Raw genomic sequence first — 16,431 nt, forward strand, 5'->3', positions numbered from 1 at the left:
TTGATGAATGTCAATATCCAGAAAATTAACAAAATCAAGCCATGACCTCGTGTTGATACTAATGGTTTGGGATGGTAGCTGATAGTGTCGCTCATTTAAAATCAAACACACAGAAAATGGTAGTAAGTGTTTGTACATTTTTTATGTGTATACCTAAAGTGTAACGTTCAGAATTTATTCAAAATAAATGCACTTACCGCAGTAAAACTTTAAACTTTTTATTTTCAGAACAAATGTGGACGTATGTGTATGGACGTATGTATGTAAATTCGCTTGTATGGCTCCTTGCTTTTAAATATATTTTTCTTGATCACAAGGCTATTGTAAACCTCTTCTATAATAGATTACTATATTTATGTATTATTTATTTACTTTCTTCTATTTTAGATAAAAAAAATAATTGAATGCAAACAAACGGAATAGAATTTAAATCTATAAAGGATATAAGTGAATAATGTATTAACTTTTACATATATTCGTACAGGTGGTTTGAATAAATTTGCAATCTTTTATTTAATTGTATGAAAAAACAGCATTTATCTTCCCTTAAACCCATTCAGACTAGTTTTAGTAAATTTTTAGAGACCTGCCGATCGACTTTCGCATATTTTTGCATATATTTATTTGCATAGTTTGAGAAGAATTTCTATTCTTCTATTAATAATTGTAAAGATTAACATTATTCTAATAAGAAATGTATAACTGCTTGATTTGCAGAGGAGTGCTCGGGTTCAATTTGAAACATTTGCTCCCACTTTCACTTATTTGGATTTTGTACTCCTCTGGCGACTAAAAACATCCACAGGATTTTAAGTTAACTATGTGGTTAATGAATTGCTGTTAAAACCCATTTACATTGAGCTTCCATAGCATAATGCACAAGTTACTAACTTGCGGAAAACATCATAGTCGTTAACAATATTAGTGATTGCATTAGTTTTTTGCTTTTTAATTGTACATGGCCTGAAACTTGACATCACAAAGATATCTATTCATATAAATGGAAAAATTTTAAGCAACATGTTCTTCAGGTTGAGGTAAATATAAAGAGATCTTAATCTGTCTGACGATAGCTTTTCTGTCGATGCTTCAACTACGAAAATGATAGGTGACTAAAAATTCAGGAAGCAGAGTTGCGTAATCTTGAAGGAGAAAACTAAAATAGATGGGAGCCTGGGAAAACTGTGAAAATTGGTTGGAGGATGGAAACAAGCAAGGAAAGAAAATATACTGCAAATGCTATTTGATCTTAACAATGTGATGGAAATAGTGCTCTTCGGAGATAAATTTTTCGTTGCTATACGCTTTCGTTATTTTTCAGATAATTTTCCGAAAAGCAATTTTGTTATATACACCTAACGTTGCAATTATTGGTTTCATAATATCATTTAGTGACGAAGAAGTGCTGCAGCTTTTGTAAACTTCTAGAATCATATTAGCTCGTTTCAAAAAGCGGGTACAATTTGCACCTTAGACGCAAAAGGAGGTAGATAATGGCGTTTAACATCTGTAGTAGTTGATAAAAGTCAAAAAATGTATTTCCCATTAGAAAAAAATACTTTAGTTGCGGTGATTGGAAAACATTCCCAATTAGAATAATATATCCCCGAATTATTACATTTTTAGGATAGCTGATGTTAAAAGTTACGCGTCGATTTTTTAAAAAATAAATTCTAAAAACCGAATATTGTACCATTATTTTCTAAGATTTCATTTTATATTTTGCAAATAATTCTTCTAACTCTAGTTTCAATTTTTTGGCTTGCAATGCAGCCAAATGCTTTTGCATACGGAAATATGCGGCTTTTTCGCGGAAATATTCTGTTTCAGCTACTATACGATCATCTTTCAGCTTATTAGTGTGGGCAGCAGATTGTGTAAGTATATTATCCTTTTTTGTGTTGTCCAGTAATTCGTTATAATCAAAGTTAATAACGGGCTAAATAAATTAAAATAATTTTTACATACACTGATGAATTGAAATTAAATATTTTCGCACCTCGTCTTTGTCTTCATAAGATTCATTTAATGAATTTTCGTATACGGTCGGTTCACGTTTTCTAAACTCCCGCTTGGCCGGATGTTCCCTCTTAATGGAAAACGAAGATGTCGTTGCCAATTTTAATGAATTTTCGTTAATTTGACAACTAGCATCCAATTCTTGCATACGTTTTATATTTTTAGGATCCTGTAATCCTTTGATAGTTGCATCCAATTGATGTTTGTTTTTTAAATGTCTTAATATATTGCCTGTAGTACATTGATAATTTTGCTCGTGACCACAAATACGGCATTTAATTTTTGATCTGCTTATTTTGTCGAAATATTTCCAAACTAAGCTCGTACGTCGTTGTCCACGATCTTCCTTAATTGATTCATTTTCACTGCTGCTCATATTGATCTAAGAATTTAACGGATCAATTCAGTCATTTTAAGTTAATTTAATACTAATTTAAACTTTATAAAATTCTATAATTTTCTTTTTTATTTTTAACTTATAAACCCGTATATTGGTTCATAGTGATGCATAAACAAACCGCTAGCATAGCAGAATAAAATTAAATAATAATATTGCAAAATAACCGGTTCAATGAAAGAATAAAAGTAAAAAAAAAAAAAAAATAAAAAAAACTTGAAACCAACCTCAACACAAGTTTATAAATTTTCATACAATGCTGCGCTATTTTACGGTTTGAGATGCCAGACGCCAGTAATTTATTTTTATCATTAGTGAGATGTGTGTATGTGTGCGATATACGAATCAATTAGTTTTTTCTTCTCTCTCTATTCGTTTAGTAGTGATTACTCTTGAAAATGTATAGAAAGAATTTAATTTAGGAAATGATTGAAAAATACCGATTATTAGCTAAAGCGAATTAAATTCAAAAATCATACCGCAACGATTGGTATGAAATAAACACTAACAAATGGAATATCAAATCCTTGATGAGGATACGTTAACTGAAGTTGATATCTTAGGGAAAAATTCGGATAGTGGACGTGATAGTAGTGAAGTTGCCTTTGAAGCGTCTAAATCAGATTCAGGCATAGCGACTGATTCAAATACCCCATCCAAACGAAAAATTAGTTTTGCCTGGGATTATTTTCGCGCCGTCTACGGTACTAGTCAATATCAGTGTTTGGTTTGTCAAGCCTGTGTGGGCAATAAAATTAGTAATTTAGCTCGCCATTTGGCGGTATCTCATGACATTACAAGGCAGAGTGTGGTCCGTATTAAAAGACAATTTAAAATTTCCATCTTTCATTAATAATTTGTTTGCTTACTTTAGAAAGGCGAGTACTTTTCTTTACGAACTCGCCCTAGTCGCAGCTTCATTTGGAAATATTGCACAAAGGAGAATAATAAACAGGCTCGCTGCCATCTTTGCAATAAAGTTTTGTATTTCGGTGGCGGCAATACAGCCAATATCACCAAACACTTGAAACGTATGCACGGTGATATAATCGAGAATAAGAGCGTAAGTATATCGGATATTTAAAAGAATTCATAATTTCATATTTCATAAAAATTCAGGATTCAGTTATGGATGACGAGACGATGCAAGCAACTGCAGCTCTGAATCAAACAGCTTATGAGGAAGAGCTTAATGGTCGCAATAGCGACGATATCAGCTCTAGAGAGCGTAAAGAACGTAGGGGAGCTAGTTATGTTTGGAATTATTGCGAGAAATTATCGAGTCACACGATACGCTGCAAATTGTGCACAAAAGTCATGTCCTTTCATGGCACGGCGAATGTAATAACGCACTTGCAACGACGTCATAATGTGCTTGGGGATACTGCAACAGTTCAGGTCAACTATAAACAAGATAATTTTGAAGGCATAAACATTGCTGAGAGCCCAGATATTTATGACAACACGGATTCTTTACCTAAGGTTGGCCGTAAATCTATGAATAGAGAAAGCGTAGTATGGAAATATTGCACCCCAATTGGTCAAGATCAGGTGCGATGTCTGTTTTGTAAAAAAAACCTCTCATATCAGGGTACAAGTAATTTACAACGTCATCTGCATCGTATGCATGGAGTGGTTACGCATGGTCGCAAAACTAAACTACCTGCAGATACTGAACTTATAACAACAATTAAAGAGGAGAGTTTTAAATTGCCATCAAATGTTGATTTTATTTGGCAATTTGTGAAACAACTAGAAGATGGTCAAAAATCAAAGTGCAATATGTGCGATGCAGTTTTCGAAGCTAAAGAAATCGAAGCCATAGCCAAACATTTAACTATGGTTCATGCCGTTGAGCCGAATCCTGATAGTAAATTAAATATATTACGAACACGAAAACGTACTCGACATGTAGACTTTGTAAGTATGAATGTTGTAAAAATCACAATCATATATAAGCGAAAGTTCTCTCTTTTGTAGGAGACCAGTGACGATGGCAATTACGATGAAGATTTTAATATCAGTAAGTGGAGTAAAATAGAAGACGCCGATAATCAAATCTCAGATTTCGATGAGAATATTAAAAAAGAGGATTCTTTGTTTGATGACATTATAGAAGAAGATCGGGATCATGCCAACAACTACGATGAGGATCCTTTTGATCAGAATGTACGTATAAGATTTCTATGAATTAATTTTTATAAGAATTTTTTTTTGTGATCCTCATAGATAGTACAAGAAGTATCGCAGCCGAATCCCCTTTCTGCGCACAGTTCTCGAGATCATTCTCCTGACAATATAATACTTCCGCAGACGAATTTACCTTTACAATCGTTGTTAACACCCGCTACAACTGCTACTGCCGGTCATGCAGAATCTAAAATATTATTGAAATTACAAGAAGACCGCTTACGTATGGAAACCGAATATTTTCGCGAAAAAGCCGGTTATTATCGAATGCAAAAGTACCTGACAGCTTTGCAAGCTAAAAAGGTGCGCATTGAATTGCAGCGTCTTAACGAAACTGAGAGTACAGTTGTCACTACAGCCGATTTAAATGGGCCTTATACCGTAGATGTTGGTCTCAGCGATCACATAAGCACACAATAGTTCTATTTAGCGTAGTCATCGCATTTATAAACCTTCTTTTCTCATTACGTTCGAACAGACGTAGAATAAATTCTATTTAAGTAAATTTATGCAAAGGTTTGTAAACTTTCGGCAATTCCTCAAATTGCCTTAAGGAAATTTGCCAGCGACGCGAAGAAGAGAAGAGGAGCCAGCGTATGCAATGTTTTTAACAAGAATGTTTTTTGTCATTTCTTATAAGTAAATATTTCGTTTTATTAGGCTCGAGTGATAACGATAGAAAATTTTCATCATCATGAACCTGGTTCAAAATGAAGTAGTTTACAAATGTCTACATAGAGATAAGTAACAATTCATTAATTCAAATTTTTTTTTTTTTTTTCTTTACTTCGTTATTTTTTCTAAGATATAAATAACTTTATAATCGATGGAATAAAATAGTTTTTTTTTTAATTCATTCATTTTTGTCAGTTAAATTTTACTTTCTTTTATTAAGAATAAAATAAAAATGGAATTAAATTCTGAACTTTCGTTTCATTTGTATTCCAACTAACCGAAGATTTTTGCGTTGCGGCCGATGCTCGATAGGAATGGACCATTTTTTTCGCACTATTTCTCTTAGAATATTTTCTTTTTTCATCTTCTACCATACAAATAAATTATGTAAGATGAGCAAAGTTTTTCAATAAAAATTAATTTTCTTCGCATTACTAGTATAAAAAAAAAACATGCACAAAACAATATTATATTTCAATTCATTGTGAAAACATAAATTTAAAAAAATTATTTACAAGTTTTTTTTTTTTTTATGTATATACAGATATAAATAACAGTATCAAGATAATTTTGTTTTACTACTAAATAGCTTTAGTTTCCTTTTCGAGGTAACATAATTTGTGTGTGTGTGTGTGTGTGTTAAATTGCCAAAGGCATAATACCAGTAATATATATATGTGATATACTATTATATTTCTATGTGCCGATTTTCTTTACGTATTATTTATTCGAAGGCTCTATCTACTCTAGAACATTGCCTTTCTTTTACTGAAAGAAAGAAGTTTTTCTATTTAAATAAATGGATGACACGACGATTGAGTTTCTTTTTTGACAAGTGTTGTATTGCGAAATATAGAAAATTCTGCACGATAGGTGAGAACGCGACCCTTTTATTATATATCACTAGATAATTTAAGAAATTATGTCTAAATTTGAATCCGAGTTAGTGTTCAAATAAGGCGGTCATAATGGCCATTAATGTAATTCCGGATATAAGGGCAAGGAATTGTTTTGTTGATTCCACGCAACTCTCTTCTTGCAATAAATCTGGTAATACTGTAACAAGGGCAATATGCAAGAAACCGCCAGCTGTAAATGGCATAATCCAAGATGTTCGAGCCTCTGTAACATATTAAATCGAACCTATTGATATAATGATGATGATATGAATATGTCAGTTAATGTTTTTACCCATGGCAGATGTTACACCCGAGCCTCCTATGGCCACCAAAGCACCTAATAGACCGGCACCCGCTGTCAGCAATTGCGCCCTGGCCGCATCCCATCTATTAAAACCTGAACGCAATAATATTGCAAAATCTCCTACTTCGTGAGGTATTTCGTGTACTGTAAAAATTTATTCATTCTTCAATATTTTACAGGAATGGATATGTGTTTCTTTTTTAAGAGAGGTTGCAAATCGAGATGTTATGTCTATCAAGTCGTTTGTATTGTACATATAAAATAAGAAACAAGTAAAAGTCCACTATACCGGGCTACCCTACACCAGTTCGCTTAGTACAGTTATTCATGTAACCTCTTTTCAGAGTAAGGTGTTAAATGGGAAGTGTCAAGAACGTGGCGATCCAAAACCATTTCCATTAGTGTTTGTTCTCAAGAACAGGATTTCATTGAATTGTCTCAAAAATTGCGACCTATGAGTTGCACACAAGAAGACAAACCGGAGAGACAGATAAAGCTTAGATCGTTTCGAAGTGATTCTCCCCTTCTGGGTGTTGCATATACACTTGCCCAAACCTAATAAACCCTTGTGTGTGTGCGTAACAAATTGTGTAGAGTATAAAAAGGCAAAACTTTACAGTATTGAAGTATTGAATATTACAGATCAACTTTGAATACAGACACAAACCCATCTCGCAAATTCCAAAATGCAAGTGAAAATATGAGTAAAAAAATTGTAAAATTCCAATAGATTGGTAGAAAATTTGTTTTGAAATTTTTTTTCAAGCATTTGGAAAATCAAACGAACTAATGGATCCACACCATTAAAAATAATAAAATGTCAGAGATGCAAAATTCATTTTAAAGCGACAATAACCCCTTTTACTACTTATTGGAATAAATTTGCACTTACATAATATAGCGAATGTTGCCAAAACCCCGTGACGAAAAGATACTAAGAAAGAACCGGCTACGGCAAGACCATGTGTAAAATTATCGATAGAATTAGCAAGTAGATTTAAATAGCCAGCCACTTTTCTTGGTTGTTCTTTTTGCTCTTTGATTTTTTGTTCTCTTTCCTTTAAAAAACAGCCATTTGGTACATCTTCAATATCACATGAACCTTTACCACTACACTTCTCCGATGTTTGGCCCTCAACGAATTTTCCGCCCGTTTTGCGTAATAAACAATTAGCTATTTCCACACATTTCGGTTGAGGATTTGTCTCATCGGCATTAGTGTAGCCAGAGAAGATTTTTTCAACTACAGTAAATATTAAAATACCAGAAAGAACCCAAAGCCCTGAACGTAATGGTGGTTGGTGACCTGCACTTGCTTCATTATGAAAATAAAATAAAATTAATTCGAGTAAGAAAAGAAAAATGACGATGGAAGATCAAAAAACTTACTGAACTGACTATCTCCTTCCCATGCTTCTGGCAACAAATGCAGGAATACATCACCCAAAAGGCCACCGACAGCAAAACTCAAAAGTACCTTCAAAAATTTCGATTCACCGGCTAATAACAAAAAGAACGAAAGGGTCATAATAATAAGTTTTTTTTTCATTCTCTTCGAAAATCCCATTGCTCGATTGTATTCATACTTACGATCTTTATAACCTTGTTTTTCCAATCTCTCATCCGTCGGTATAATTGCCAATGGTAATATGCCGCTTAAACCGATTACCATTGACCCCAATAACGAGAAGACCCACGGCGTGTATTCGAAAGTTTTAAAATACTCAGGCACGTATTGGTTCATTAGATGTGCGTACATTGTTGCTAGCTGTTCGTCGAAAAATGTCCCTGTGGCATTCATTCTAAATATTGTCGTTATTATTCGGATTAATACGGATTAAACTATATCACAATTGTTTAAAAGGATTATTCGGTTAAAATTTGAAAAAAACTCTCTACGTTAATTTTAGCGCTTATTCACGCTCGGCTAGATCATAGAGAAATTTAATTGTAGAAAAAAAAAAAAAAAAAAACAAAAATATCACGTATCTTGTTAAAGTATATGTATGTATGCACTTAGGCTAGCTCATGGCCTTTGCAGATTTTCAAATAAATTTCGGATTGGACGCAAAATTTTTTTAATATCTCTGGAAAAAAGAACAGAAAATTTCAATAAAAATTAGTAAGAAAAAATTGAGAAAATGTTTACGAATTTTTATTTAAGTAGATTTAACAAGAACGCTTCGGAAATTGAATGCAATTAGCCGGCACAAGAAGATTCGCTTAATCAATTTACCAATCCGTCGCGCTCTTTTTCTGCATTGATTTTTTAATGAATTATGCCGGCTATAAAATTATAAGTTCCTCGTATGTACGATGAATGGATGGAAATGAGTCTATCTCCTTATGAGAAATTAATTCAAAATTTGGAGCGGGCTCACGGGATCTTATACGAAAAAATTTTTTTTAAATAATTTATTGAGATTCCTACCTTCCTTTTTCTATATCTATCGCCCAAGCATGAGGGGTATATTCATTTAGTCGAAATGTTTCAAAAGGAAGCCTCAGAGGTCCCACAGCATCAAATTCTGTATCGAGTTAAGCATGTCCATCTGTCCGCTTATGTAATGTCTGTTACAAACGTACCCTTGGCCGCCAAAATAAAGTTATCGGTCGGTGTTGGAAATGGTCCACTTCGGCCGAAGGAAACGCCTATAGTACTTCGTAAGTCGAAAAGACCTCTGCCTTTCAAAAGGAATAAACAATTGGTTTTTTGGTCGCTAGTTATAGACTTCGGGCGTATTCTATGCCCGATGCTGTACTACCTATCCAAAATTTTGAAGAATCCGCTACGCCTAATCAAGTTTTGCAGTATGTCATAAGTTCATGTTTATCCGAAATCTTTTTAAGACGCAGAAGGAAAGTTCAAAAACCCCATAAAGCATATGAATTCTTGTCCAGTTTCGAATTCGGAATACATTTAAGCACGCCCACCTATTCGTCTCTTGACCTGCCTATCTATCTAACTGTGCACTATTTGCAATAAACATTCTCGGTTTAGCGAAAGTGAAGACATTGGCTAAGAATTTGTTAAAGAACTTAAAAATCGTCCAAACTAATCAAAGGAAGCGCTTGCAGCACTCCACACGTCTTTGCAACAAACACTGAGAACGCCTTTCCTTTCGGCGATTTTTGCTCATCACTCACTTACAAGCTGTAACGGTATAAATATCCACTTTTTTACCGAAGAATAGAAAAAATCATCCCCGCTCACCTAATATTATATACCACTGTAAATTTAGTTTTTTGCTTATGGTTTTAATCTTTCTTAACGTAACGCTGATGGGTATAAAAGATTTGGTCGCCTCCAAATATAATTTTCTTATCTGTTACACTCATAGGCTGTGTTTCTTAGATTTTAATGTATATTCAATACTTTTCTTTTTGTCTATTTTTTATTACGTTTATTTTTACCATTGGTTTGCGAAATTGAAGTAAATTTGACAAATGTAAAGAAATGTCACGAGTGAACTGAACTCTTGTTGTTTCTCAACGTCTTGCTTCTTCATAGCATCTTTAAAGGAAAATGTTATTAAAAAGAAAGCAATATTTTGTCTTATCTTGGCCATCATACAAGGGAAGGGATAAGAATATGCGAAGAAGGAGACATCTATAGAGCAAAATTCAAATTTATATATGCATCTTCGTTGTATATGAGCCATATATCTGTCTTTTCAACAATCAAAATATCAGTTAATATCAATATCGCATCCTATAATGTCTAGAAAAAATACTTTTGCATAATACGCGCTTTTTGCCTATGCCATTTTTGAACTAGCTCTTCACCTTATTGATTCACATTATGATTCGAAAATTAATTGGTGTTGTTTACTGTATCGGTGACCAAGTTTTTGCATGTTTGCGATGGCTTAAGAGTTCACTTGCAATTGGATTCTGTATTGGGTGCCTCTGTGCTAGTTATGTATATGCTTTTTTTATTTATTTTTTTTCCTTATTTACTTATAAATGAATTATTATTTAATAATTATTATTATTATTCTTTTCCCTTATTTCTAATTGTATACTTTATACTAGTTTTTAAAGATTTACTTCTAAGAGTCAATTGACTGACTGTTTGGCTTGAGCTAACTTGAGCTGCTTTAGTTGAGCTTCATGTGTAAATGAACTAAAAAAAAAAAAAAAAGGATTCATATTTTTTTTTAAGAGTTCTGAAATAATTTTAATTAGTAAATTAGACGATTTTTTCAGTTTAGTAAAAGAAGTAAACAAAGCCAGTCTCTACAGAGATAGAAATACGAATTTACTTTTGAAGTGCGAGGTAAATTCACTGAGAGTAGTCCAAATTGCAAAGCTAATGCTCAAGTGGCCATCGATGAACAATTTTTTCAATGGCAAAAAGCGTAAGGACTGACAGACTGAAAAAGCCGTAAAAAGTTCGGAGTGATTAGCAATTGTATGATCTTAGCATGAAACATGTACTGGAATCCAAATTTATACAAATCGGCAAAGACGATGGGCTTATAATTAAAACTATAACAAGCCATAGTGGCCTTATGATGCAGCAATGAGGGACCGCTAGATAACAAGAAAATACTTAGTGACATTAGCATTTTGTTGAGGCTTTTTAAAAGTCTTCTAACTCTTTCAATATTCCTGATCTAGAAGGAATAAAATAAGTGAGCGCACCACGCCCACAATTACGCACGCAACGTGGAAAAGACTTGTTTGCAAATTCATAGAAGACGTCTTTTTAACACTTGCTACTAATGTTTAGCAGAACGATTTAAAACTTCAATGGCAAAATTGCCTTCGATAAGAGCGATCGCAAACAAGTCCACGGTAAAAAACTATAGCAATGAATATTGAGTTAAATTTGATACAAATATTGCTAGTGTCCTTGACAAATAGGATATAGGAATTTACTCTCCAGCATACTTTGAGATGATTTATATTGGAAAATTGGAACTAAAGCGACATTAACTTTGTTACCTATTTCTCTGGAGGTTTTTAAAACTATTGTCAAAAAACTGATATATGTTGATATAGTCGAAAACTCGAAAATTGAACATTTTGAAATGATTTTCAATAACGAATTGTTTGCTTGTTCACTTGTTCACTTCGATTGGAACGATTGCAATTTAACGCACTTGAAAGTTAACAATTAAAGTCCTTCGGTTACAGACTTTTTGCAATTAATATCACATATAATTTGAACTTAAAAAATGTCATTGCCCTACATGATGATGGCTAGTTGAAAAACATTATTATAATATTTATCGTTAACGTCAGGTGTTTGCAAAAATTTTGATCATCAACTTGTAAAGATAAAAATGATATATAGATAGTAAATGATAAATAATGAACATAACGGTTGAATTCGATGGAGCTGACCTTGCTCTACATAAACTAACACTTTTGAATTTAATATTATTATGGATTTATTCAGCTATTCATAGAACGATCAAAATTCTGCTTCTTTGAAATTTACTACTTTCGCCGTTTATTTGCAAAAAATCTGTTCCCGACGCCCACCAAACACTTTCCGGGGTTTATGGTAATGCTGCTGCATCATATTCCATTTAGAGATTTCAAGTCCAACGGTTTAAAATGTGGTCGGTGGATGGGTCGCTGCCAAACCAATATAAGTACTATCGACATGATATCGCCATGTCGCCAAAAATATTGTAAAACGTAGAAAGTGATGGAAACTATTTTGATTTATATATATTGCATTAATTTTCCACAATAAATGCATTTTCCAAGTGAAAAAATTATCGAAATTTTTGCAAGCACCTATATTTTCACCAAAGAGGAGTGAATTCACTATCGAAGTTTTTTTTTTTTAATTTACCTTTTAAAAGAAAAGCGATGAATTTTAAGAATAAAAAAAAAAAAAATCCGTAACTTTTAAAAAAAAAAACTTTTTACCCCCTCTTGCACTATTTTAATACTTAAAGTACTTTCAAACAACGAAAGGTCTATATAGCTATTTTCTAAGAATTAAAGCGGTAAAGGAAAGCCGTTCAGTCAGTATTTTATCTCTGAGTCTCAGTAACGAATTAAGACATGAAACTATAAACATGATGAGTAAGCAAATACTCTTAGTACCGCAAACTTTTCTAATATCATCAGGCAATTGTGCAGGTTTGCATATAGGAAGACGGAGAGACAGAGAGACAGAGAGAGAGAGCGAGTGAGGGAGAAGCTAAAAGGTATAAATGGGCTTCAAGAAATTAAACGCTCCTCTATTAATAATTAAATTCAGATAAAAGCTTCTTTACAAATATCACGTTTTTCAATTTATAATCAAATTAGTCGATTGGTTTTTGCGCTCCGCACTATGTTTCATTTATGTGATAAATATGGAGGGAATTTTATTTATACACTTATCTTTGTTTGTTTTTTTTTATTTTTATTTTTTTTTATATATATTATATGGTGGCAAATTGTGATTAATAATTTAATATTTTTCACTATACTTATATATGTGTGTGTGTGTATTTACATATTCATAGGTGTATTTCAATCGTGTATCATATATATTCTTATCAATAAAGTCGTGGACTTTTGTAATTACACTTCTTTCTCGGTTTTACATTCAGTTCAAATAACTGTAAATGTTGTAGTCGAGAACTGAAGAATTATTTATAAATATTTTGTAAATAGGTGATTGAACGAAATCAAACAGCTGTAGTCAGAAGAGTTGTACATTAAATTTTTATCGTCATCTATGAAATTCTCAGCATTTGCTTCATTTTTTTTTTTTTTTGTTTTGGACTTAAATACCCACCTTTTTCTTTTTTAGAAACCTATCATTATCTATATTTTTAAAACTTAAATAGTAGGGCGAAAAAAAGTATTTGAAATTGAGTGATGACCTTATAATAACCTTATCAATTTTACATCGGAATTTTAGGCAAAACAAAGCGATCCAAAAACAACGTTTTCGCCATTTTTATGCTATCACTCCTAGTTAAACTAATAAGCCACGAATAAGGTAAAAACAAATAGAATTAATTACGAGAACATTTCTAAATTCAATATTTCAAAAAAAAAAAAGAAAATTAAATACTTGATACCCGATGAGAATTTCAAGCCAATAATAAAAATATAAATTATAAAATTTTTAACTAAAATTTAATTAATAATATAATGAAATTGTAAGCATTAATAAGAAGTGGAAAATTGAATCCTGACATTGCTGTCATCATCATCATCATTATGAATTAAAATCAAATTACGAATATCAGTCATAAAATTCTTTAGTGTAAACGCTTAGGCGACCAGAAATCAATAACGACAGATCAACAAGAAGGAAAATAGAATATAAATGAAATATTTTTGATTTTTCCTTTAAAGGCATTCGAAATGCAACTAAGAGATTGAGCGGCGAATTAACCGCAATTAGTGCGGCTTTCTACGTTTGGTCTAATTCTACTTACGTAAGGCTATTGTCAACAAAATGCCAGCCAAATAATCTTCCGATTGCAGTTAAAACTATATTAACAAACAATTTCTTCGAAATATTTTCGACCAAAGTGGTGATAGCGGAAATTTTCGTAGCGCTATCAAATAATAATATACATACGTTTGTACGTGTAAAAGTATCCCTGCAAACACTGATTTCATAATTAAGATAACTACTCATCTAAGGCTTAATATTTATGATACAATAGCTTTTGAACAACAAAAAAATTCTCCCAAAAAAAAAAGTGAGTATGAAAGCTATAATAGACACTGTGACGAAATCTGGACATTAGTTTAAGGACTAACGAATCTCGCGAATATTATTGCTGTATATCGACATCTACCACACAACATCTAAATTACTGTAAACATAACACATCTGACTACTAGCTTTCACTTTAATCAGCCGCATTCTTTTGAAACATTTTGTTACAATTGCATGTGTATTGTTGCTTTTTTTCCATACTTAGTCTTGAAGACGGCACAAACTATGGTTAACTTCTCTTGAAGATTGAAATTGTGCCGTGTATGTGTTCTTTTTTGCAAATACATACAAAAAATTATTAAAAGAGAGGGAAACCAAACATTACGTAAACTTTCAACGAATCCCTATTAGAAGAGAAAATGAAGCGAAATATTCTACAAATATTTGTTAGAATCATCCAGTAGTTGAAAATTTGTTAATTAGCGCACAACTAGTTGATATCTAAGATTCGCACATATCTTTTTTTTTAGTTGTTGTATTCGCCGTATATGGCATATGGCTTCTATTAGATATAAAAACTCCTTTTATTTATTATTTATTGCTTTAGAATCTTACAATTACAATCTTAAAATTTCGTAAAAAATATTAAAGTATATATATATATATATCTTATAGAATTCTGGTTATACCTATTAAATAGAAATTTTCTTTATTTTATTTCCATTTTCAAGCCTGATTGCAAGGCAATTTGCAAATTATCAAATATATCGAAAAATGTTCGTATGGATATATGTTATGTATGTTATGTATGTTCGCAGTGCAATGGAATATACCGCACGAATCATATGTATGCGGAAAACAATCGTTCAAAGTCATTAAATTAATAAGAACCTTTGCAGCCAAATGTATATATTAAATAGTAAAATAACCGACAAATTACGTTATATGAAATAAATAAATAATAATAAGGTATTCACGCGGAAACTCAAATATCACCATCTAAAATAAATACATGGAAATCGTTGCTTCTGATTAATTGTGTATATAAAGTCAACATCGATTGTGGACCTTTATGCATACATTTTCCTTTGTTTAACTCTAGTTGAATTTTCTGAAATTGTTTTTTTGTTTTTTTTTTTGTTTTAGTTTTAGCGACCTTTTTGCATAACTATAAGCATAAGTTTTTGTACATTTTTTCACTATAACAATCCGAAATAAAGACATAAAATTGCTCAGACACATATGGAACGACAAAAGTATCACACTTATATTTTTCGATGGCGGGCATAATTGTTACATGTAAAAGAGCGATCAATGAAAGCATTTCATTGCAAACAGCATTTGTCGTCATAAAATAGGAAATGTAATGTTTTCTTACCTTATTTTCTTATTTTTGTTATTACTTGGATATAATTCTTCCGAAAGGGTTGAGCTTATGAAAATTATTTGTTTGATGCTTGAATTTTTTTTTTTTTACTTTTTGACTAAAATTGTCAAATTATAGAAATAATAAGCTTGTTGCCGTGTTATTGTTTTTTTCTTTGAACTCTTATTACTGCGCAGTTGCTCTATTATTTATCACTAGTTTGCACTGAAACTGAGTGATTTCTATTTTTCTTTTTTATTTAAATAATATGCACGCTTAATGCGATTCGCTTTTATAGATTTTATAAAACTTTACGCAAAATGGACATTTTTAATCCGCTGATATATTAGCATTTCACTATATTCTTAAACGATTTGGAAGTTCGGACTCTAGTAAATGAGAACGCTGTTTAATTAATAACAATGATTTTATAATAATAAGAAAACGTTTAACTGATAAACCGTTTAATATGTGCCGTATGTGCCGTGTACAAACAATATGGGGGATAATGATGTCAACTCTGTGCTTTCAATGTGCGATTTCGCGTTTTTTCTGTTATAATAGTATAAACGGCGGTATCAACTTTAATCAAATTACAAATATATATGCGCAATTTATGTTTACAAATATTTTCGTGGATTTAAAATATGCTGTAGTAAATATAGTGTGAGTATGTGTTTCGACTAAAGTTGGGAAATCCTTTTCGCAAATGACACTGATATGTTTGCGTATTTATACATATAATAAATTATATAAATATCATTTCGCCCCCACTGGTGTAAGTTTCCAACAATTTTCAGAGGAATTTTTCCGTTTCGCATTCTGCGAGTCAGCAAGTCAACAACAGATGGCTTGCCGAGTTGCGTATTATTTTTTCTGAGAAATTTTGGTTTGAAAGATTTACCAAACAAATTGAATACGGCCGTCAAAGGCGCTTCGCATGATATA

General features: G+C 32.0%; 3 protein-coding genes across 4 annotated transcripts; 1 reads left to right on the forward strand and 2 right to left on the reverse strand.

The window, feature by feature from the left end:
- Nucleotides 1–1,303: 1,303 nt before the first annotated feature.
- LOC119641836 lies at nucleotides 1,304–2,539 on the reverse strand. Its single transcript, XM_038040710.1, has 2 exons — nucleotides 2,000–2,539; nucleotides 1,304–1,939 (listed from the first exon to the last, which is right to left on the reverse strand). The coding sequence occupies exons 1-2, from the start codon at nucleotides 2,393–2,395 to the stop codon at nucleotides 1,703–1,705; spliced, it is 633 nt and encodes a 210-aa protein (XP_037896638.1). The 5' UTR covers nucleotides 2,396–2,539; the 3' UTR covers nucleotides 1,304–1,702.
- A 236-nt stretch (nucleotides 2,540–2,775) lies between these two features.
- On the forward strand, nucleotides 2,776–5,385 carry LOC119641833. Of its 2 annotated transcripts, none has more exons than XM_038040706.1 (5): nucleotides 2,776–3,227; nucleotides 3,291–3,479; nucleotides 3,536–4,336; nucleotides 4,397–4,585; nucleotides 4,646–5,385. In XM_038040706.1, the coding sequence occupies exons 1-5, from the start codon at nucleotides 2,928–2,930 to the stop codon at nucleotides 5,024–5,026; spliced, it is 1,860 nt and encodes a 619-aa protein (XP_037896634.1). In that variant the 5' UTR covers nucleotides 2,776–2,927; the 3' UTR covers nucleotides 5,027–5,385. The 2 variants fall into 2 exon arrangements, with proteins under 2 accessions (XP_037896634.1, XP_037896635.1); XM_038040707.1 differs by having other exon boundaries at nucleotides 4,650–4,815.
- A 574-nt stretch (nucleotides 5,386–5,959) lies between these two features.
- LOC119641834 (zinc transporter ZIP13 homolog) lies at nucleotides 5,960–15,859 on the reverse strand. Its single transcript, XM_038040708.1, has 6 exons — nucleotides 15,496–15,859; nucleotides 8,075–8,571; nucleotides 7,874–7,984; nucleotides 7,377–7,799; nucleotides 6,473–6,628; nucleotides 5,960–6,403 (listed from the first exon to the last, which is right to left on the reverse strand). Exons 2-6 carry the CDS (start codon nucleotides 8,283–8,285, stop codon nucleotides 6,225–6,227), a joined length of 1,080 nt encoding a protein of 359 aa, XP_037896636.1. The 5' UTR covers nucleotides 8,286–8,571; nucleotides 15,496–15,859; the 3' UTR covers nucleotides 5,960–6,224.
- Between the last annotated feature and the right edge of the window lie 572 nt (nucleotides 15,860–16,431).

The sequence above is a fragment of the Glossina fuscipes genome, unplaced genomic scaffold (genome assembly GCF_014805625.2).
Source record: "Glossina fuscipes isolate IAEA_lab_2018 unplaced genomic scaffold, Yale_Gfus_2 180, whole genome shotgun sequence".
Lineage (NCBI taxonomy): Eukaryota > Metazoa > Arthropoda > Insecta > Diptera > Glossinidae > Glossina > Glossina fuscipes.